This window comes from Drosophila biarmipes, chromosome 3L (genome assembly GCF_025231255.1).
Source record: "Drosophila biarmipes strain raj3 chromosome 3L, RU_DBia_V1.1, whole genome shotgun sequence".
Lineage (NCBI taxonomy): Eukaryota > Metazoa > Arthropoda > Insecta > Diptera > Drosophilidae > Drosophila > Drosophila biarmipes.
This window is the reverse complement of record NC_066613.1, coordinates 17,643,055-17,666,556: the sequence shown is the minus strand read 5'-3', so window position 1 is coordinate 17,666,556 and position 23,502 is coordinate 17,643,055. Positions and strand designations below refer to the sequence as shown.

General features: G+C 44.9%; 3 protein-coding genes across 9 annotated transcripts; 2 read left to right on the top strand and 1 right to left on the bottom strand.

The window, feature by feature from the left end:
• Positions 1–442: 442 nt before the first annotated feature.
• LOC108035472 (ubiquitin carboxyl-terminal hydrolase 5) lies at positions 443–3,583 on the top strand. The gene is made up of 2 exons (XM_017111121.3): positions 443–1,281; positions 1,514–3,583. The coding sequence occupies exons 1-2, from the start codon at positions 762–764 to the stop codon at positions 3,481–3,483; spliced, it is 2,490 nt and encodes an 829-aa protein (XP_016966610.1). The 5' UTR covers positions 443–761; the 3' UTR covers positions 3,484–3,583.
• A 268-nt stretch (positions 3,584–3,851) lies between these two features.
• LOC108035685 (alpha-1,3/1,6-mannosyltransferase ALG2) lies at positions 3,852–5,297 on the bottom strand. The gene has a single exon (XM_017111400.2). It carries the CDS (start codon positions 5,142–5,144, stop codon positions 3,870–3,872), a length of 1,275 nt encoding a protein of 424 aa, XP_016966889.1. The 5' UTR covers positions 5,145–5,297; the 3' UTR covers positions 3,852–3,869.
• Positions 5,298–5,851: 554 nt separating this feature from the next.
• Positions 5,852–23,357, top strand: LOC108035212 (hippocampus abundant transcript 1 protein). 7 transcript variants are annotated; one of them, XM_017110726.3, is made up of 10 exons: positions 9,484–9,691; positions 17,673–18,391; positions 18,482–18,721; positions 20,146–20,241; positions 20,307–20,831; positions 20,896–21,104; positions 21,166–21,252; positions 21,319–21,416; positions 21,481–21,753; positions 21,916–23,357. In XM_017110726.3, exons 2-10 carry the CDS (start codon positions 17,978–17,980, stop codon positions 22,011–22,013), a joined length of 2,040 nt encoding a protein of 679 aa, XP_016966215.1. In that variant the 5' UTR covers positions 9,484–9,691; positions 17,673–17,977; the 3' UTR covers positions 22,014–23,357. The 7 variants fall into 7 exon arrangements, with proteins under 7 accessions (XP_050741929.1, XP_016966216.1, XP_050741930.1 ...); XM_050885972.1 differs by lacking the exon at positions 9,484–9,691 and adding an exon at positions 5,852–6,307 and having other exon boundaries at positions 17,769–18,721; XM_050885973.1 differs by lacking the exon at positions 21,916–23,357 and adding an exon at positions 21,818–21,885 and having other exon boundaries at positions 9,482–9,691; positions 17,673–18,721.
• Positions 23,358–23,502: the final 145 nt, after the last annotated feature.

The window sequence follows — 23,502 nt, the reverse complement described above, 5'->3', positions numbered from 1 at the left end:
TAAGTTACCAAAATGCCTAATCTTTGTTAATAACATTTATTAGAATGAGTTATTCAGTTTGTTTTATCTGGCTTTTGTGTTTTTAAATATTAATAACTGGTAGAAGGTATCGAACATTCAACATACAAACGCTCTGAGAAAAACTTATGTGACGATAAATTATGTCACTTTCTACAAAATAGGTGCACCATCCAAAATGTATGAGCGGCTGGAAGCTAAATATTTTTCTGAAGCGGCCGAATAAAAGAGGTAGTACATTTATTTTGTGGGAAGTAAAAGCATTTTTCGTTTCCAACTGTTCTTCGTCACTAAATGATCTGCTGTTCACAAACAGAGTTGCCACACCTTTGATGTTTTGCTTGAACTTAGCGGAACTAGTTCGGTTCTCTTGGTGACTCGCGAATTTGTTGTTGGTTTCGGCTAGAGATGACCGTATTGAACAAAGAACCGATAGTTGTCAGTTGCCAAGTTTTGTAAATCGTTCTTATTGGGTGGTGAAATAAAGAAAGTACACCTTGTTAGCTGTTATTAGTTGGTTAATTAGAGTTAGAAAGTAAACCAAGCGAATATAGCCCCAAAAAATCTGTTGAAATAACAGCGGCAGCCATCGATACGCGCCATTTTCGTGCTCGCCGGTATCGATGCAATTGCCCCTTGTTCATCTCTAAGTAGCAGCTGCAAAAAAAGTCTAAAAAAACTCAGCTATTTCACATTCGATTCGTCCAGTTTATGCGTAAAAAGCTGTCCCCGGAATTCCAGACATGGAGGAACTACGCAAGCATTTATCCAAGGTGAACGTGCCCTGCGGCTCCGGCACAGGCAGTCCTCCGATCTACAAGGACGAGTGCGTCTATTCCTACGACAATCCCGAGACGCCCACCGGTCTGTACGTGTGCCTGCACAGCTTTCTGGGCTTCGGCGAGTCCTATGTGCGGGAGTATGCCGACAAGACAGGCAACCAGGTCTTCCTTCACATCCAGCGGGTGAAGACGCCCAAGGAGGGTGCCGCCGATGGGGAGGCCGAGTGCGATCCCGAGTCGGAGGCGGGGCCCGAGAGGAAGATCACCCGCCTGGCCATCGGCGTGGAGGGAGGCTACAACGAGTCCGACATGGCGAAGAAGTACGAGATCAAGGACACCTACAGCATTGTGGTGGCCCCGCACCTGGACAAGAAGCTGCCCTATCCCGATCCGGAGCTGCCCATGCGCGTCACCCAGGCGGTGGAGGCGATCCTGGCCGCGGACTCGGCCATTGCCAAGCTGGAGAAGGCCACGCTGATGGGTGAGTTTCAGTTCAGTTTAGTTTTGAAAGGATATAATTTATATGATATTTCATTTTATTTTGCATAAAGTATATAGGTATAAATCTCTAAAATGGTTATTAAGATTAGAAGTACGAAGATGAAGAATTTGCATACGAAATTCCATTATCACAGGCCTATTGTCTTTATAGATTTTTATGTAAACAAGGTTTTTTACGGAGTTAATAAAGAAATTACCCTTCCCTTTTCCAGGCACCTGGGATGGAGAAGTGCGTCAGGCCTCCAAATACGCCGAGAACCTGCAGCAGCTGGACAACGGCAAGAAGATCCCACCGGCAGGATGGCAGTGCGAGAAGTGCGATCTGACGAACAACCTCTGGCTGAACCTCACCGATGGCTCCATCATGTGCGGACGCAAGTTCTTCGACGGCAGCGGTGGCAACGACCACGCCGTGGAGCATTACCGGGAGACGGGCTACCCGTTGGCCGTAAAACTGGGCACCATCACTGCCGATGGCAAGTCGGATGTGTTCTCCTACCCGGAGGACGACATGGTACTCGATCCCCACCTCGAGCGCCATCTCTCGCACTTTGGCATCAACATGGCGGCGATGAAGAAGAGCGAGAAGTCCATGGTGGAGCTGGAGTTGGACATTAACCAGCGCATTGGCGAGTGGTCGGCTCTGACGGAGAGCGAGAGTGAGCTGCAGCCGCTGGCCGGCCCAGGATACACTGGAATGCGCAACCTGGGCAACTCCTGCTACATCAACAGCGTGATGCAGGTGCTTTTCACCATCCCAGATTTCCAGCAGCGATACGTGGGCAGCGGAGCCGAACGCTATTTCAAGGAGTTCCCCAGCGACCCCGCCAACGACTTTGACATTCAGATGGCCAAACTGGGCACTGGTCTGCAGTCCGGCAAGTACAGCAGCATTGCCGAGAACACGCTGGACACCGACCACTCCACCGGAATCTCGCCGGCAATGTTCAAGAACATTGTGGGCAAGAATCATCCAGATTTCAGCACCAAACAGCAGCAGGATGCCAACGATTTCTATCTGCATTTGCTCACCCTGCTGGACAGGAATTCCAGGAACCAAACCAATCCCGCAGATGCTCTTAAGTTCCTGCTGGAGGATCGCGTTGAGTGTCTGGCCAGCCATAAGGTTAAGTACAAGACACGCGAGGAGTATAGCTTCCGACTGCCCATTCCCCTGGAGAAGGCTACCAATCTGGACGAGGTGCGGGAGTTCCAGGAGCGGGAAAAGGCAGCCCGTGAGTCTGGACAGCGACTGGTGGATCGGGATATTGTGAGGCACAAGGTTCCCCTGCAGGCCTGCTTGGAAAGGTTCTTTGGCCCGGAGCTTATTGAGCAATTCTACTCGACTGCCATTGAGGGCAAAACGAATGCCAGGAAGATCACGCGACTGGCCACCATGCCTGACTGCCTGATGATTCATCTGGGTAAGTTCACGCTGGGCGACGACTGGGTGCCCAAGAAGCTGGATGTTTCCGTGGACATGCCAGACGAACTCGATCTGAGCACCTGGCGTTCGGCAGGTGGCCTGCAGGCTGGAGAGGAGGCTCTCCCTGAGGCGGCGGCGGAAGAGGTGAAGTTCGCCTTTGACGAAGCGGTCATGTCCGAGCTGCTCACCATGGGCTTCCCGCCTGAGGCCTGCAAGCGGGCCTGCTTCCACACAAAGAACAGTGGCCTGGAGGCGGCCTCCAACTGGCTGATGGAGCACATCGCCGACGAGGACATTTCGGAGCCATTTGTGGTGCCCAACAATCGCATTGGAGACTGTGCGGCCAACCAGTTTGTGGCCAATCCCGAGAGCCTGGCCATGTTGATGAGCATGGGCTTCGACGAACGCCAGGCAGTGGCCGCTTTGAAGGCCACCGATGGCAATGTGGAACGCGCCACCGATTGGATCTTCTCGCACGCCGACTCCATTGGCGTTGAGGAAGTTGCACCCGCCTCGGATGCACCCGCTGCGGCGCCTTCTTCGGAACCAAACAAAAGCAACTACCGCGACGGATCCGGCAAGTACAAGCTGGTTGCCTTCATCTCGCACATGGGCACCTCCGCCCAGGTGGGACACTACGTCTGCCACATCCGAAAGAAGGGCGAGTGGGTGATCTTCAACGACAGCAAGGTGGCCAAGTCGCAGAACCCGCCCAAGGACCTCGGCTACCTGTATCTCTACATGCGCGAACAGTAGCCAGCTCGATCTCAGTCCAACCGCAATCCCCCCAGTCCCTCAACCTAATATTACGCGCCCTGAAGAATGGAATTTAATAATAAACATAATAATATACATATGTATACTATGTTTGGGCGGACTGATTGGGTTAGTTTCGAAAGTAATGATTTGAAGAAGTTTTTTAACCAGGCCTATGTGGCGAAAAAGATAAAGGGCAACAAAGCAATTATAATTGATCGAATTTCTGACGTGGCTGTAAATACTTTATATAATTTGACCTATTATAAGCAACGGAGATAATACCAAATAGTTGATTCATGCTTTCGAGAAATGAATTCTCGCCTGATGACTCATTTAAAAAGCTAAAAATAATTCCGTCAAAGAAGGCCGTTTTAACTGGAATTTTATTCAGTTTTCTTAGCTCTAGAGTGCTTTGGAATGGGAACTAGCTCCTGGATGATGCCATTAAGGCGACCGGCAAAGGCCTGGAAGGAGAACTTCTGTTGCACTCGCTTGTGGCCCTGGTCGCCCATCTTCAGGCGCAGCGGTTCGTCCCGGAAAAGCTGGTACATAGCTCCGCCGAAGCTCTTCTCGTGCTTCTCGCACAGAAAGCCCGTTGAGGTGTTCACCACCGTTTCCGTGGGTCCACCGCTGTTCAACGCCACCACTGGCTTGGAGCAGTACATGCCCTCCAGCGGCACAATGCCAAAGTGCTCGTTTTCGGGAGTGTACAGCAGACAGTGGGCGGCGAAGAGCAGGCGGCACTTCTCCTCGTCGGTGGGCGAGCGCAGGAGGACCACGTGCTCCTGCAGCTTCAGCTCCTCCGTCAGCTGCTCCAGCTCCGCAAAGTGTTCGACGTTCTCCATGCAGCGGGTGTCGTAGCCTCCGGCGATGATCAGCCGACAGCGTTTAAAGTCCAAGGCGGGAAGCATGTCGCCCAGGAGGCGTAGAGAATGCAAGGCAAGAGCGTGGTTCTTCTTTCGCTCATACCGATTGATGTCCAGATAGATGAAGGCGTTGCGGGGCACTCGCGGATGGACGGGCTCATCCAACAGGGCGGACCGCTGTTCCAGCTTCTTCCGCATCTGATCAAAGTACTGGGTGTGCAGCGAAGGATACAGCACATCCGGCACCGTGCTCAGGCGGTGGAAGGTGTCCTGGAAGACGCGAAGGGTGAACTTGGAGTTGACCAGCACCTTATCCGCCAGGCCGATGGTGTGCTCTTCCAGCCAGTTGATGGGCAGGCGGTACAGGCGCTTCAGCAAACCCTCGTGGGAGCTGAGAAGCTGATCCGGAAAGTGACAGTAGAAGAGGACTCGTGGACGATGGCGGGCGAAGCGGAGAACCGGTATGCAGACGGAGATGAGGTCGCAGACCACCACATCAATCTGCTCCCGCTGCGGCATGAAGAAGCTGGCGTAGATCGCCGCATAGAGCATGCGAAGATAGGCACAGATGGCGTAGAATCTCCCGAAGAGTCCGCGTGGCAACCAGTCGCCCACAACCTGGACCGGGAAAGTGCCGTCCGCCGTCTCCTTGAAGCAGTGCGTGCTGTCGTGGTGGTTAGTCAGGAAGCTGACCTGGTGACCTCGCTCCTTGAGGGCCAGGGCGGCATCCACCACCAGGCGCTCGGCTCCTCCGATACCTAGGTCCGGGTGAAGGAACAGGACGCGAACCATGGCGCCTTGAATTACGAGAAATTTGGAAACTTGAAACTAGGATTGTATCCTTTTGCCGACACGGGGTCAGAATATTTGCATCCTTTGAGGTGCGTTTGTTTTTATAATTTTAAATATTTTTATTTATCAGTTGATAGTGTGACCATGGCGGAACATTTGTTCTAAAGAGGTTCTAAAAAAATACCAACTGTGCCGCATTGTATTTTTTATTGATAAAAATAACGTTGCATCAAATGCAAGGACAATGCATAAAAGAAGAAAATATTGTGTTAAAGATATATTATATTTTTAATTCATTTTTGTACAGTTTTTTGCATTTGTTTTACGTGTTTATTAACTTTTGAAGTTTGGCGGTAGTTTATTGTTGTTATGATGCTTATACTACTACTTTAATAAAGAAGAATCAATTTCATTCCAGAATTTAGCAAATTAAAAACCCACTTCCCTGCGACAGCCCTAGAATGCAATGCCCACCCTGGCAACCCTTGAGGCGCCGCGCACCAGCTGGCAACCCTAGAACACATGTTGACAGCGCCCGCTTTTGGCGTTTTTTAGCCCCAAATCGACCCCGTTCTCGGCCCGTGTTTGCAACGAACGCATTAAATTTTCGTGAAACCACAAGAGCCCCCGCCTCCGAATCCCAGCCAGAACTTGTCCAGAGCTGCCGACCAGGTCCCGGTGATCCAGCCACATGAGGTCGTCGACTGCAGTCCACCCATAGGCATGCGAGCCGCCTAAAACGCCGCTGTGCTGCTGCCGTTGCCGTTGTTGTTGTTGTCCCTGTCCAGGCGTCTCTCTTGCCACCAAAAAGATAATAGTAAACTAATAATCGTGATTAAAGCGCGACTAAAACGAGCAAATCGAGTGTTCGAGTGTGGGTGCCGTGTAGCAACGAGAAAACAACAACAAGCACGCACACACACACGGGTGATGCAGTCAAATTGCTAAACACAGGCAAACAAAAACACTGAAAGAAAAGCCGAGGCAGCTCTCGGGGATTTCCGTTTGCATTCCGAAAACAAACAGAGCTAACGGTAAAGCTAAAGCCACGTAGCCGCAACGTTGCCAGCACCGCCGCCAAGATGCCCAAGATCCATGTGAAGAAGCCGCTGGCGGGATTGGTCATACGGAATCGAGCCCACAAGAGCAAGAGTGTCTTCACGGTGAGTTTATTCGCATATTCACGGATTTTGGGACTCCGGCGATATCGCCTGCAAGTGGCCTTATACGAGCAGCGATAAGGAAGCCCGTGAATCAGCAAACGGCGTGTGAGCGCTCGACACCCCAGCCGCGATTTGGGCATTAGTTTTAGACGTAATCGAGGTCTATCAAGCGATTCGGGTAATGACTACGCAAGCACTGAAGTGTTTACTCAGTTGGGACGGGGCTTTTCACAGGGTATTATGGATGCAGACTTGAACCTTGTATTATGTTAATAATTGGGTTTCGATATGCAATCTGCAGGGGAATACACATACCCTATGAGCAGGGTTAGGAAGTAGGGTTTATTGGATACTTTCAATGATATATTTATGTTTATAAACATGTTATGATGTGATTTAGGCAGTTAGATACCTATTACCTATAAGTAGTTATGTAGAAACTTTTTCCTAACTACCTTACATTTAGAAATCTTCATATATTAGATATAAGCCCTAATCAAATTAAACTATTTTTTGTTAAGTATAAGTACCTTTTTATACGAAATTAAAAGCGTTTAAGTACTTGCCTATCTACACATACCAATATTCTTGAGCACGACCTATTTACTTTGTATAATATGGTTATTGTTGTTAAAATGTTTTAAACTTATTATATGACAAGCTATTCTCACATGTACTCATGCCATAACTTGTTCCTTAGTTCTATAGTTTGCGATCTTGACATATTTTGTAAGTTACTTGGCTAAAAAAATATTTAAGAATTCAAAAACCTAGTTCATTTTAATAGTATTTCCCACTGCGCGGTAGTATTTTACGTGCCCCATGTGGCACTTCCCATCGTTAATGACTTAGCGGACACGTAAGTCTGATACCCACTGTAGGGGGTGGTGCATGTGGCGGACATCAGGCGATTTCCACCTATTTGCGATAATGGCGATAATATCACAAGGTTTTTCCCCAAATCGGGCGATTGGTTTAAAGCTCTGCACTGGAATATCGGGGAGCAGTAAAGGCATAAAACGTGATTGATAAGTGGGTTCACCCGCGGGTGACTCCTCACTCGCCAGTCCTCCAGCACAACACAACACACCACTCCCCTCCAGCTCCAGTTCCATTTCCACATCCACATCCATAAGTGTGTCACTGGCGATGGCGTAATCAATTCAACATCGCTGACCTCTCCGCTCCGCAGCCAGATGAACCACTTGTAGTGGACTTTCGATTTCGTGGAGAAGCTGTTCCGTGGGTTCTGTTCAGTTCTTGTCTGGCCTTTCGCTTTCTGCTCTTCGAGTGTTTTTTCGGCTTTCGGCTTCTGGTTTTATTTTCATAGGGGGCCATTGAACTGCCTTTTGTTTACCTCTGCTAGTTCTGGCTTTTCCCGCACTAATGATCTGACATTTGGACGGGAAATCAGTGCGCGTGTAAATATTACATTAGTCACCATTACTTTCCACACCCCAAGAAATACCACCTTTTCAATAGTAGCTGTAACTTTAGCTGTGAAATTAGGAGCCCCATTCCCATGTCCAACCCATTCCGACTTGGTCATGCATATTTAATCCCCCGACTAAAACATAATTAACCGCGGTTGGGAAATGGATGGTATATCTGGAGTTGAGTTGGTAGCCAGCCTGCCGCCGAGCTCCCATTTCTATGCAACAGTTTTCGATTCGGTGGAAAGCTCATGACGCCTGCGCCGCGCTCTAGTTTTCTTCTCCCATTTCCCTTGTAAGTTTTCCTTTCATTTTCACTTGTGGTCTGATGGCTGGTGAACTTAATTAAGGGTCGCGCCACGAGAATTTAGTTTCTGGAGTTGTGCGGTGACCTTGGCTAGGCGCTAATTAGTCTGCACAGGGCGGCCATTAGATGGTATGCCACCCAGGAGACTTCAGGCGAAACAAAGTTTCTGCATTGTCAATGCTTTCTGGGTAATAAGTAATATATAAAGGCCTAAATTATTGAAAGTGTAGGTTAAAAACAAATATAAACTTTAAAACTAGACTTGTTTATTGGACTCCTTGAAGAGCTATTTGTAATATTTAAAAATGCAAAATAAAATAGTGAGAGAAGCATTCTGTTAAATTCTACATTTTTAATGTTTTCTGGGAACACAACTTTGTGTTTTACAAAACGAATAAAATCTTTAATATTAGTATTATTTTATGGGACTTATTAGATACATTTCAAAAATATTTTAGAAATCCAGATATAAAGGAGGGCCTCCATATAAGATATAATAAACCAGATAGAACTAGTATTTTAAGAAAAATAGTTTTAAATAACAAAGCTTTAGGTAAAGTATAGAACAAGTAGGTTACTTTAAATTCTGGAAAAACTATGTAGGTCACGTTTTCCCCAAGGCTTTAATTACACGACAATTGTTCCAAGTGCACTAATTACCATTTCCAAGCAATTAGATAATTTCCCTAGAAAAAACTTACCTTTTAGTTTTTCCTCGCAACTTTTTACCAAAAATCCCTTGTAAAAATATTTCCCGATGAAAGCTTTTGGCCGTGATTTCCGAAGAAAAGCTGCTTCATTCATAAAACACTGCGATAGGGCGCAGATGCGAACAGGTGCCAATGGCAAAAGTAAAAACCACAGAATGAATTGCGAGCAGAGCGAGGAAAATACCCTTAGAGCGAAAGCTTTTCCTCGGCAAACGCTCTCGGAAATGGCGAAGCCGGGAAAATGTCATGTGCAACAACAGCAACAAGGAAAACAAACAAACAACAAACGAAAGGTCCGATGGTAATTGTTATGGGAAATTTCGAGCACGGGAGAAAGCAGGTTTATGGAGCAAATCTGCGACGAAAGTGAAAGAATCGAAAGTAAAGAGAGGGCAGGGGAAATTCAGTTCCCTTGAATTGGCTTTAAAGTCTGAACAAAGAAGACTTTTGCACACAAAATATAGTAAGTTATTTATAAATAAATATATACCAAGAATAATCCTCAGGCTTTCTATATTCTAGATATAAAATTTAAATAAATAATGAATGTAAACCTGTGTACATTCCTAAGAATAATGCACGAGTCCGCAAAGAGAGGCATTTTCTGAAAATACCAAAAAGCTTGCCTCGTCCAAAGCTCTCAGTTCGCGTGTTTTTTTGTGAGGAAAACGCGAGGAAAAGTGCAGGCAAAGGAAAATGCCCAAGCAGACGCTTTTCCAGCTGAGTACGGCGCAGCGTGTGGAAAAGCGCACATCGCGAAGCGCACATTTTGTCGCGCCGTGTAAAAAGTCACTAACTACACAAATTCACTAAGCAATTTCCACGCGTTTTCCTTTCGTGTCGACTTTTCGCTTTAATTATATCGCAACGCTAACATGTGCAATTAAATCGAGCCTTGGATAAACAGAGAAAAGTACAGCGGATCCCGTGAAAAGTGTGTGTGCTTTGTGCAAATTTAATGATTCAAAAGCGGAGGAGAATTGACGGAGACTGAACTTGAAATGCTTCTCAATTCGCTGACCCACTCAATTTGCTTTTGCTTTCAGCTTTCCACCCACGGAAAAGTGCGAAAACTGGGAAAACCGTCCCGTTACGCAAAAACCGTAGCTGTACCCCCACTCTTGTGATTCCTCTCGGTTCAATTATGCTGCTGCGCTCATGAGATCAGACCATATATGTATCTCTGGTTTTTCTTCTGTTTTGGCGCAGGAAAAAAAAAGAAACAGCCAAATGTGGCGGAGAATTTTCCCCTTGGAAACGGAATTTCCTTCAGCCTCTCGTGTTACTGATTTTCCTTTGTTCTTTGCCCGCCTGACGCACACACAAAAACAAAAATGGAAATGAAAATGAAAAAGAAAAGTAAAAGCCTCGACGGCTTTCCTTGAAGAAGGTCACTCAAACTGGGCGTCCTTTCGCCCATTTTGCGCCCACTTTTCCGATCCTTTTAATTTCCTCTCCTTGACCAGTATGCTGCTGTTTAATGTTCTGAGAATTCGCATAATTTCGTGCGTATTTAGCGCTCGTAAAATGATTTTTTATTGCTGATGGTCTCCTGGCTCTGCAGATACTCGTTTAATGTGTGCCCATCAAATCTAAGATAGGTTCCCTGCAGTGCAAGCAGCCATCCGATTTGCATTCTCTATATATACTACCTAGAGGGGGCCATCATTGTGAGCTGAAAAATCTCTTTCTATCACATAACCCACGTTTATTTGTCTAACCAAAATTGCTTGACAAACGAACAAAGGTCAATAAACCTTTGCCGCAAAGTTTCCATCACACTTTTTATGTGGTTGGCTGTTTTTCTTTTTTGTTTTTCTCGGGAAAGGGAAAAGTGAAAAGTCTGCCACGCATAAATTTCCATGCTCATCCTTTCGAAGGAAACTGGATTGAGTTGTGAAACCAGGGCAAACACTGGCCCGGTCGGGGGCTCGAATACCAATCAATTATGGCGAAACTTCGCCACATGAGTGGCGGCTCAAGTCTGGGAAAACGGCGTTAGATAACACACTGGCATCCATAAATTATATCCCCAATTCCGGGGCCTTTGTCTGCTCCTTCCCGGCGCCTGCTCCTCTCGTGGGGAGCCTTTTGTCGGAGTTGGGGCCTATTGTCTCTTAGACGTGCCGCAGTGGGCATAGTGTCAACCGCAGCACAAGACAATCTGGTGTGTCTTTTGCCATCAATCCTAGCGTTTTTCATACTACGGTAAATAAAAGGTCTTCCCAAAACTTTCCCACTTCACCTGGCAGTTTGGGGATTATTTAAAAGTAGGTATTGTAAGAATAAGGTTCTGAAAGTTTATAATGAATAGGTCCTTTGTCTTTCACGTTAGCGATAAATACTACAAACAATTCTTTGGAGTTTACAAACTATAATGGTGGAGTTTTAAAAAATATCAAATGCAAGTTTCAAATAGAATTTTTTATTAACCTTATAAATCCTGATTATAAATGGAAGAAAACGAGTTTTTAAAATGTTCCTAAGTAATGATTTTAATTACGTTCAGGAGACGTCTTCTTAATTGATAATTTAAGTTTTGCTGGAACAAATAATTTCTTATACTACATAAAAATGTGCTCTATGGAGCTGCGCCAAAGATTTCTATGGATTACTAAGGAAAGCTATTGTCAAAATGTTCTGAATGTTACTCAAATAATATCATGAAAATAGCAGTATAGTATCTAAGGTAATGATCATCTATGATATATAATTTGTTCAGCTTCTATGGGAAATTTTATCTTATCATAGCATTATGGAGACGATCTTTAAGAAAAAATACGATCTTTCTTTCTAATTGAGAACATACAAAATTATAAAAACAGTTTGTGAACTTATAAAACCCTTGAAAATACCCAGTTCCCAGCACCCTGCTAAAGGAATTATCTAAGCAGAGTCGTGGGACACGTGGAATGTTGGCATTTTGGCGCTTTGGCCAAGTGCCAAGCCTCCGGCCAATCGCTTCCGTTGTCTCCTTATGCAAATTAACTGCACGACTTCCGCTGATGATGCAGTCCTAGTCCTGTGCTCCTGTCGTGCTGCGGTTGTTGCTTCGTTTTTCCTTTTTGTCGTGCGACCCATCGTTGTTGTGTCAACACTTTTTGGGCAACAGTTCAAGAATCATAAATTTATTAAAATTGCTTGTGTTCCGTGTTCGCCAGTCAGTCCGTCAGTCAGCCAGCTTGCCGTGCTTGGTGCTTGGTGCGGTCTGCAAGGTCAGCCGGGTGCTCGGAGTCGAATTTAGATTCGGATCGGGTTAGCTTTCGGCTGCCCTGGCGATGGGCGGTGGGCGGTGGCGGGGGTTCGGTTCTGGTGGGTTGGCTTGGGTGCATCATCGCCGCTAATCAATAAGAAACGCCATTCGGTTTGGTCTTTTTCATCCGTTTTCTGGGGCTGATGAAAGCCCAGGTCATTTTGGGATTCCTTTGATTTCATGTTGTTGCTGTGTGGGCCAAAGCACTGCAATTTCCCTTATCTCACGGCCGGAATCTGTGAGGGAACCCCCCAGCACACCAACTAAATCAATAAAGGGAGCACACATAAATCATGTGCCTTTCTGCGGACAGCCTGTGGTGTCCTGCGTCCGTTTTGATAATAGTTATAGCCTGAATTCGGTAAATATTTAAATTTAGGAATTTAACCGTTGGAAAACAATTAAAATTAATTGCATCTGATAAAAGATATTATAAAAGCGAAGAGGATTTCAATTTTATGGTTAAGTGGATTGACAACATTAATAATAAAATGGGTAATTACTTTTATACACGGCTGTTTTATTTTAAAAAAGTTAAAAAAGCTTAAAAATGGTTCTTAAAAATTCAACATATAATTTCGTTTAGTCTGGTAAAAAATAAAAAATATTTTTGTTAGCTTTGGCTTCTAAAGTTTGATTTGTAATAAGATTTAATATCATTTAATTTCTTTTTGTTTCCTACTTTATAGACGTAATAGACTGGCGTTAGAAAATCGATAGAATTGATTATTTATTATACCCATGAACCATTGGGGCATTCGATGTCCCAGCCCAGAAATTCAGTGAGCTCTCACTCATCCGTTGGCCAACCCCAACCCGTCCTCATCCTAATCCCCATCAGCATCCCCATCCTCATCCTGCTGGGCCCAAACCAATTTAGCCGCTGCAGCCGTCGCAGCTTGACACTTTCTGGCCACGTTGTTGACAAACTATTTTTAATATTGAAAGGCGGCAGGCAGCGTTGTGTGTACTATATATTGGTAGGCTAATGCGAGCGGGCACATTACGTATACGTAGTACGTATAGAAAATACGTATCCGCAGCGTTGCACGCGCGCTGCAGGCTTTGAATTGAATTTCAACAGCCTCTGCTTCTGCCGCTGCTTTGGCAGTGGCTCTCCTCCTCGCCTTTGACCCCTCTTTTTGCCTCTGCTGTTGCACTCGCATGACCTTGGTGCCGGGAATGCTCCCCATTAGCCAGCAGTCGTCAGCAAGTCCGTTTTTCATGTGGGCTGACATTTGGCATCATGGATGGCATGGATGGCCTGGCGGAAGATGAAAGAGCCTCGTTGGTCGTTGCCAGTCCCCACATGCGCGTTTTGCGTTTCACTTCGAAGCTGCAGGAATTCTAAACAGTTCTCTTGGATATTAGCTAGGGGAATACTTGGCAAACCATATTTTTACCCATTTTTAAAGGCCAGACTTAGTTTAGGAATAATTTAGTTATTTAGAAGGTGAATCAGATAGGTATATATATATATTAATTTTAAGAATGTAAATAGTTATTTTATTCAAGAACTGCAAAAATAAGTCATATGTTTAACATATATCTCATTCATATTATTTATTCACCTCCATTTCACCTTTATCTAAGCAGCAATTAATAATTTGCAATGATGTCCTTTTTTAATTACTTCTTTGGGAAATGAGTTATTTTTCGCCCACAAAATCCCCTTTCCAGACTTTTAAAACAATAAACTCGCATAGGAAAAAGGTAGGAAAGAAAATTTCATGGATTCTCTTGATTGCTTGCTTTTAATACGCCGCGCTTGGGGTGCTTACCCCTGCCCAACAGTGCGGCTGATTGATTTGTGTGCCGTCAGGCTTGCTGGAGTATTTTTAATTAAAATTGCGACAGTGCTTCCGTCCTCTGCTTAAGGACTCAAACACCTGCCAGGCCTCCGCCCACCCACGCGCGATAATCTTTGACTTTGGCATGTGGGCGATGGCGACCAGGAGGCGGCAGAAGCAGCTGGGGAGCCAGGATATTCCACTTTAAGGCAAACTTCTGCTATGCCAACTCGTCCTTGGCGCCTTGGGCTTTGGCCTACTTTTCAATAAAGCCACAACAATGGAGTTGCCAGCTATTGGCCATTGTCTGGTGCTCATGGTCCTATTGCGAAATCCAAATCGAAATCAAGAGCGCCACGTGCGCAAAACTTCTGCAGTGGAGGGGGGTGTAGCTCCACAAAAATATCAGAAAGAAATTTGAATAAAAATTTACATTTATGTAAGCGAAGGCCGTATTAAGAATTTTTGTGCATATTTTAGATTGCTTTTGTTGATTTCTAACCCTTAAATTACATCAACATATTTTTATTTGACCATTAACTTTCTGAAAATAATTTAGCTTACATTTTTACATTATTTTATATTTTACATTTTGCATTAATTCATTATTTTTTAAATAAAATTTCTTATATGATTTTAGGGTTTTTAGAAAACAGTTTAAGTTTTAAATGTTAGTAGCTACACAAGTTGTCAATTGAAAAATAATGCTTCACACCCATATTTTGATATATAGAATGAAATCTAAAATATTATAACTTGTTTCTCCCTGTGGAGTTAAATGCATTTTAATGGCGTTTAGATTGGGTCACGAATATCGCTGGTTGGTGAATTTTAAAGCGACTCACCGACCCCCAACTTGACCTTGGCAACCTTTTCCCTACTATAGTTTTTTTTTGCGTGTCCTGCTGGCCACCCCCCATTATCATATGGAACTTTCCCCGGCTGATCGCCCATGACCGGCAAGATTAATTAGCAAAAATATGTGGGGAAAACTTAAACAAATTCGCTACGAATTACATTTGAGGGCACGTAATGCCCGTCAGTCGTTAGCTCACATCCCATTTTAGCCGGCTTTTCAATTTGGCAGTGCCCAGCCCACCGACTGGAAATTCGCTAGTTTCTTTTTTGTGACATTAATGAAAGGAAAACATGGAAATGTGTTTTCCAGCTTGTCTCTTGCCAAATCGTTACGCCATCGCTGGACTTGTTGTCTGTTTTTGTGTTGTCAGTTTTGTTCATTTGTTTTTTGCTGTGCCCCCAAAAACGGATGTGTCTGTTCGCCTGGGTGTTTTTCCTTTCGCCGAGCCCCTCCCCTTTTCGCCTCTTTTGCCTGGCCGCTCCTGTCAAGGTCGTTTCTAATGCCTTTTGATGCGACACATGCAGCCATGTGAATGGGGCTCAAGCCATCCGCAGATCCTCCCGTTGCTCATTCATTCCATCCTCGATGATTGACTTGGCAGCTGGCGTTTCCTCCGCTTTGGACAACAGGCTGTCCCGGCTGCAACAGGATTGCTTTCCAAGTCCAATCCTTTGTCCTTTGCCGGGAAATTGAATTTGAGCCGTTCTTCCTCCGGCCTGCACTTGACCCCATTGCTGCTACTCACGAACTGACTGACTGACTGGCCAGTCCAGGGGGCAGGTCATCACATCACCAGCATGATTTACGTACGGCGCTCGAGCTCAGTTCGGGTCAGTTTAAATGGGTTTTATCCAACTAATTCCACGCACAGCGCTGGACTTTCAGTAGGGGTTTATGCGCAGCTTGGTTCGAGAACTTGGGCAAAGTAGCATACTCTTTGAACTGAAAATATTTAGACATTTATATTTATATTTATTTAGGGATGTAATTAATAAGGCAATAAATCACTGTAAATACACAAATATTCTCAATTTGAGAATGATCAAGCAGAAAAAGCTTTTTAAGCTAAAGCGATCTTGAAATTGAGATGAAATTATTCTAAATGTTGTTTCTTTATTATCGCTTTTATGATTTTAAAATGAATATGGATGGGATCAAAAAATGAAAATAAATCATATTTTATCTTAAGCATAGAACACTTAATAATTCCAGATAAAGAACAGCTAGTTTATCTATTAACCATCATTTTCAGTATTTGGTATACAGCTACTTAATTCACACATTATATAAACATGCTTTATAGCATGTGTACCCAGAACAGCCTCGTCTGATCTTTTCGGCACCGTCATTTGGAACTTTGTTAGGCTAACAGAAGTAGTCGCAGCATAATTGCCGAGGCGAGGGCCAGATAGCAATCAATTCCATGTGGTTCGGGTAGCAAAAACATTTCCATTGTACTGCAGACCGCTTCTCATTTGCTTTTAGCGAGAAACTTTCATCATCGTCGTGTCGAGCTCATCTATTTGATATGTGCGACAATTACTTTTGGGCTTTTTATTATGGCTCCCCGTAGCACCGTGTAGGCACTCGCTGGCGTGAAATGTATTTTCGTTAGTTGTGGTTAATAGAATTGTCAGTTTACCGAACATCCGAAACTCTTGGGATCGCTAGATAAGGTCCATAAATGCGTGGGAGTCAAACTAATGTTCGATTTGTTTATACCCTAGTTTGATATAGCCTAGATTGATATCTTATAAACTGATTCTTCCTAAATGCATCTTGAACATAATACTTAAATTACTCATTCTGATACCACGAATTCATTGCAGACTCAATGGCTCATATTATTTCTTACGTATATATGTTTTTTATGTATTTAGTTGTATAAAAATTAAAAAATTGACCATTTTCATTCGTTACTCGCTTTGAGTTGCGTATCTTTTCTCTATCGACTGCCTCTTTTTGTGGCTCTTTTTAAATAAGCTCCACAGCAGGTGGACATGTGTTTCTCTCGGCTGGCGGAGCTTCCGCTCGCTGGAGAACTGGAGAACTGGAGAGCCGGAGCACTAGGGAACTTACTACATATGTACTCAGGAGAACCGAGGCCCCAAACGATCCACTTAGTGAGTCGCGGACATCGGAACCCAGCAGACGTCCCGGGTTGTTTGGGGAAACGATCTAAAATCGAGCTATATAAACAGCGTCGTCAGAGTTGGAGATGTTTTTGATTCACATGTTTGTCAAAATTCTAGGTGACTTTTTTTCGTGTGCTGTTTTAATTAAAAATTCAAAGATCCATATTCGCGGGCAAATTGAAAATCCCAGTGAAGTGTCGTGAGATCAGGGTGCCAAAAAAAAACCACGGGTATGTTTGTCTTCCACGATTTGCAGACTGAATAGATCACGGAGTAACAAACATCTCTCCCCAATCGAAAACGCCGGGAAATTGCTGTGAAACGCCAGGCAGCCCTGATTTTTAAATTGATTCTCCATTTATTTCACTTTGATGTGCTTCGAATTAAATTGCTTCGTTTTTGCTCGTTTCGCTAATATTGATCGATCTATTTTCAAGCCTATCCAAGCTTGTGGCTGCGATTTACACCAGGGTGCTAAAATCGCCACAAAGCAATGGCATTAAGTGCGGGGTCAAATTGGCTTTTAGCGCGATCTTTATATTTCTGGGCCAAGCAAATGTGTGGATAACACATCGAGTTCGAATTGAAAAGCATACTTTGGGGCGTCTTTAAGGATTAGTAATTACATACTTAAGCACCAAGTTCCGCTTTTAAAGGGAACCTATCATTTCATAAATAAACATTTTTATTTTATCGATCAACAAGAGTGTTTGGTTACATTTTCCAAAGGTTCCCTCCATGTGAGGCTCCACTGTATCTGTGAGATACATGATCTGCATAGTGCACTTCCCCCATGGACAGACAGCTGAAAGCAAATCGCGTACTTCGAGTGAATTCAAATGAGTAACCGGCAATCGGTTGGCCAACTTTAATTTTAGCTAGGAAAGTGCCTCGAAACTGAAACGCGGTAGCAGCGGAAACATTGTGTTTAAGTCAAACAAATGATAAGATAAACTTCGCTTCGATCGCCGTAGAACCGAGGAGATAAGCGGAGTGGCGAGACAAGTGGATCAGATCCGGATCGCATCCCGAGAAGAGCAGCATAAAGCCACACGCACTCGCCTCACACACATGCTCGTGGACCCGTGGCAATGGAAATTAGTGTGATACCCGAGCCCAGAGAAGCCACAGTTACCAATAGGGAGACACGCAGCTAGAGCGGATCGGAGGATCAGAGGAGACCATGCGCAGCGGGCGGAACTATGTCCAGCGGCAAAGCGAGACGCGGGAGAGCAGCTTTGAGCTGGAGGAGCCCGAGGACTACGAGCAGGAGGATGCCGAGGTGGAACAGGTCAATTCAGCAGGCAATAAGCAGGAGGCATCGGGAGCAGGAGATCGGGAGCGAGACCGAGATCGCCAGGAGTCGGGTGAACAGACGGACACACTGAGCACCCACAGCAGCAGTTCCACGCCGACGACGGCGGATGTGGCCGATGTGGAGACCATCAGCTCCCTGCCCCTCTCGCCACCCGCCTTTGGTGGTCGCGTCAGTCAGCTGGTCAAGCGCCACTCCCCGCTGAAGGATCAACAGCTGGCGGACAGCAGCTCCTCCAGCAGCTCCAGCCAGCAGCCCGATGTGGATGACGATGTGCCCACGGTAAGTGGGTGCGATGTGGGACACAACGCCCCATCTAATCCAGCGTCCTCCTCCTCCTCATCCACCTCCTCCTCTTCCACGACCCCGCAGACATCGCGGTATGCAGCTGCAGCGGCACATCCCAGTGCTGCCTTCGCGGAAACGGCGGTCACTTCCTCCTCGGGATCGGCCCGGGCAACCGGAGGAGCCGCTCACAGGCGCACGCATTCGGCCGCCTCCTACATCTCCATGAGATCGCAGGGCGGCAACTCGGAGGCTCCTCCAGAACGACCAAAAAGGAACCGCTTCTTCGAGTGGCTGCGTGTTGTCTGCAACATCTGCTGCTGCAAGGTATTTAAAAATCTGGGGATCATATCAGGGTTTTAGGTTGATGATTTCAGCTCTCAAAGAGATTTTAGTATTTTATTTTTATTAAAATAAGTTTATAAGGATATGTTTTATGATATAATGTTTTTTATTCTATAGAAAAATAATATCCCTCATATCTAAATGCAAATTTTTAATGTCAAAGTAATTAGATTACTGCCCTTTGATGGGACTTTTCCACCATAACCAGATAAGGTCTCCCATATGTAAGATAAACACTTGGTTAACATAAAAACCGTACAATTTATCTTACAGATAACACTTATCGTAGACCTTGTAACATTAAATTCCATTCGAAACGTCATAGACAACAACATGTTTAGCGAAATATTAATCAGTATATTATAACTGATGATAAAATTCTGTCATATTGGATCTGAAATTATTTTAACCGAAGATAATCAATCAAGGGCTTTCAGAAGCTAGCAATTAGAGAAAATGTTCCTATAAAAAGTGTAATATCTAGGTACTGCTAGGGCCCCAACGTATATAAATCATGGTTATAATTCCATGGTAGAATAAGTAAAAGGAAACGTATATAATAATAGAAACAATCTGGGAAATAAGAAAAATCGGATTGTTCCAGTTATCAACTACGTTTTCTAGTTAATTAATGGGTCTCATTAGTTGTCGTTTTTATCAATACAAGTTTCTAAGTAATTAGATGTAGTTCATAATAATTCTATACAAGTCATTTGATGACAACGTTAACCCTATATCGGACATTTTATATATTGATACTGAATAAATAATTAGTATTCAACGAATTAAAACCATAAAATTAGCGTTAATGTTTATACTTACTCAGAAGTAAGTCATAATAACTTGAATCATAAAATATAAACCATTTGGGAGCACTCGTCGTAAAACTTAGACGATTTCAAATTGTTAAGTCCTGCAGTTTTTATAACGAAAGCTCGCCTTTTTTCTATTCTGTGTGATCATAAAAAAGCTGTTTGATTAGGCGCAAATGGTGCCTACATTCAAATTGGGTTTCGTCTTCTATTTATTGATGCGCGACAAAACAAATCAGTTGGCGGCATTCCGAATCCATCGCCAGCCGCCTCGGGTGACATTGGGCATTTAACGAGCTCAAACAATTTCGCATTTAGTACAATTTATTTTTAGCTGACTCGGGACTCAAATGTTTACAAATAAAGGCAGCCACCAATTGGCTGCGGGGCCTCAAAGGGTTAACGCGGCATTGTAGTCGCCGTATCAACCGGGTTTCATACTGATGACGCACTCGGTTGGGTGCGTCGCCAGAAGTGCATCCTGCAATTATGCCAATTGGCAGCGGGCGCCTCTCTTTACTTAGCTGATGTCTATCTGTATTGCATCGAAAATAAGTGTATTAATACTAATGAATTCTCTAATTTAATCCACAGAGTTCCGGAATCGGGGAGCCGAGTGTTCATCATGCACTGGTTGTGATATTTCTAGAGTTCTTCGCCTGGGGTCTGCTAACGATGCCCATAATATCGGTGAGTTTGTTATAACCCCCACTCAATTCTATCCAGATCTTAACATTTCCCATTTTTTCCCGCAGACCCTCAACCAGACGTTCCCGGATCACACATTCCTCATGAACGGCCTCGTCATGGGCATCAAGGGGATCCTGTCGTTCCTGTCGGCGCCTCTGATCGGCGCCCTTTCGGACATCTGGGGCCGAAAGTTTTTCCTATTAGTCACAGTATTCTTCACCTGCCTGCCCATACCGCTGATGTCCATCAACACGTGGTGGTTCTTTGCCATGATCTCAATAAGCGGCGCCTTCGCCGTCACCTTCTCGGTGGTGTTCGCCTATGTGGCGGACGTCACCACGCCGGAGGAGCGATCCAAGGCCTATGGCCTGGCCTCGGCCACCTTCGCCGCCAGTCTGGTCATCTCGCCGGCTCTGGGCAACGCCCTGATGGAGATGTACGGCGACACGCTGGTCGTGGCCCTCTCCACGGCCATTGCGCTGTTGGATGTGTTCTTCATCCTGGTGGCTGTGCCGGAGAGCCTGTCGGAGAAGATGCGTCCTGCCTCCTGGGGGGCGCCTATCAGCTGGGAACAGGCGGATCCTTTTCTGGTGAGAACGATTTTGATCTGTGAGCTTCGATAGGTGTATTTTAACAAGCTTGTTTTTCTTTTAGGCCCTTCGCAAGGTGGGCACCGATAAGACCGTGCTGATGCTGTGCCTCACCGTGCTGTTATCCTATCTGCCCGAGGCCGGGGAGTACTCCTGCATGTTTGTCTACCTGAAGCTAAAGATGGGATTCAACTACGTGGAGGTGTCCGTTTTTATAGCTATAGTTGGCATCCTCAGCATAACGGTGCAAGTGACTCTGGGCTCCTTCATGAAGTGAGTTTGGGTTACTTTTTATTTCATTTATTTTGTGGCTTATAATTTGTTTCGCTTTTAGGGTGTTTGGGGCCAAGCGCACGATCATTATGGGCCTAGCCCTGGAAATCGTGCAGCTGCTGTGGTATGGATTTGGAAGTCAAAAGTGGTGAGTGTTTATCTTATATTCCTAAAATAAGGGGTAGCTTATTACGTCTTATACTCCTTTCCACAGGATGATGTGGTCGGCTGGCGTAGTGGCTGCTTTGGGCTCCATCACGTATCCAGCCATCAGCGCTTTTGTGTCCCTCTATGCAGCTCCCGAGAGTCAGGGTGAGTTGGAGTCTTAGGTGTAATCCAAAAGAGATCCCTACTAAATCTAGTATTCCCATTTCAGGCGCTGTCCAGGGCATGATCACGGGCATGAGGGGCCTGTGCAATGGCCTGGGGCCTGCAGTGTTCGGCGTCGTCTTCTATCTGTTCAACGTGGACCTGAACGACGACCACGACTCGCATGCGAGGAGCAGCGGCAGCAGGGCGACGAACGTGGAGAAGATCTCGCAGCATGTGCCGGGACCGCCCTTCGTGTTTGGCGCCCTGTGCGTCTTCTGTGCCATAATAGTGTCGGCGTTCATTCCGGAGGGTCAGACTTCTAACTTGGAAAAGAAACGTAAGACCCTGGCGTCCCGCTATCCCACTAAACCATGAACCCATCATCCAACCTATCATCCCAGGGCAAGATGCGACTGTTGCAACTTGATCATGAATAAATTCAAAATCGCCAGTGCTGTTAAAAGACAGAGTGATGACTTTCGTTTCGATTCATTCGCAGGTGCCTCGCTCGACGTGCAGTACGAGATTGAGACGGGCCACAAGGCGCCCAGCTCCCTGGCGCCGCTCATCCGCTCCGACTCGCTGGCGCAGCTGTAGTGCGCTCCATCGCCGGCGTCCTATCCACACACAACTTGAACCCAGCTGGTGGCTATAGATACGTATAAGCAGTGTTAAGGAGTTAAGGATTTTGTAACTGTAACAAATGCTGTAACTAGTTTGGCTTTAGTTTCCGAGTCTATTAGGTGCATACATATAACATACATATATATATCGCAGATCAGGCCGAGACGATGTTATTGTTTTCGTGGTTAGATCTTCGTTTTTACCATAGTTTCCGTTAAGAGCACCACCACCACCAACACCACACACCACAGACCACCTCAGCCCAAGTATATTTCGTAATTAGTTTATTATTGCCTAAGTAACGTAGTCACATATTGGATTGGCCCGTGTGCTTGCCCGCTTTTCCGGCTTCCGGCTTCCGATTTTCGTTTGCTTTTGCTTTTTGCGACTGTTGGTTCTCTTCGGGTTGGGATTACATCACAGCAGACAGGTGTTAGAGCTAAAAATGTTTTGCAACAACAACAAAATAACTGCCAATTAAAAACAAAGTAAGTGTAATTCGAAATCTTCGGATAAAATCGCGTAAATTCAGCACAGCACAGCATTTTGAATATCGATCGCATCCAGTTGGGCTCACAAAAGAAAACCACTCATTTCTGTTCGCTCCCCTCAAAGCCGTTTAGTTACAACAATTAAGAAGAGAAGAATCCAAATAAACTGAATACTAAGCTTTACTTTGAAAATTGTAGTGATTTAAAGTCTTAACTCTAGAGCAGAGAATTGAAAACGATGATAATGATAATGAGAACCGGGTCACAAACTAGGCGACTTTGACCGAAAATCACAATCTATATACAAGATAAATACGTGTATATATATGTAGAGAGAAATATGTATGGGTACTGACACAAGTCGAAATGTTTTTAATTTAGCTGAATGCGAAGTTAGCGCCTCCGATCATGTGCAACGCTGTAGTTTTTATTTTGATAAGGCAAGATAGGCCATGCAGAGCCTTTAACGAAGTCAATGCTTGAACGTACCACATAGGGAGCACACCGTGCATGTGTATGTATAGAACTATAGGATATCAAAGTTATATTTTTCGAAGTTGCTACAACCGTGTAAAGTTCCCCCACTTCCTCCTGCCCCCTCAAGAATAGCATGCGTAGGACTTACATACACATCCACCCGTGTGAGCAGGTGAACAGAGGCAAGGTCAGTGGGGAGGCGACCCCGGTAGGCGTCGGGGGGCCGCGACAGACAGTATACAAGAAAACTGAACCCAAATTTTGATTGTAAATTATTTAACGTGTAATTTAGTGTTTTAAACGAAACCAAAATAAACAAAATTGTTTAATGAAACGCTAGTACAATGAAGTCGAGAGTCCTTATTCCCAGAGGAAGTAAGTATTAAACTTTAAGGGATTGTGTTAAGAAGAAGGAAGATATCTCCTTGGCGACTTAGGTTAATGTGAAATTAAGGACTTACTTTCCGGAATATGTTTTTTGAGAATCCTTAACA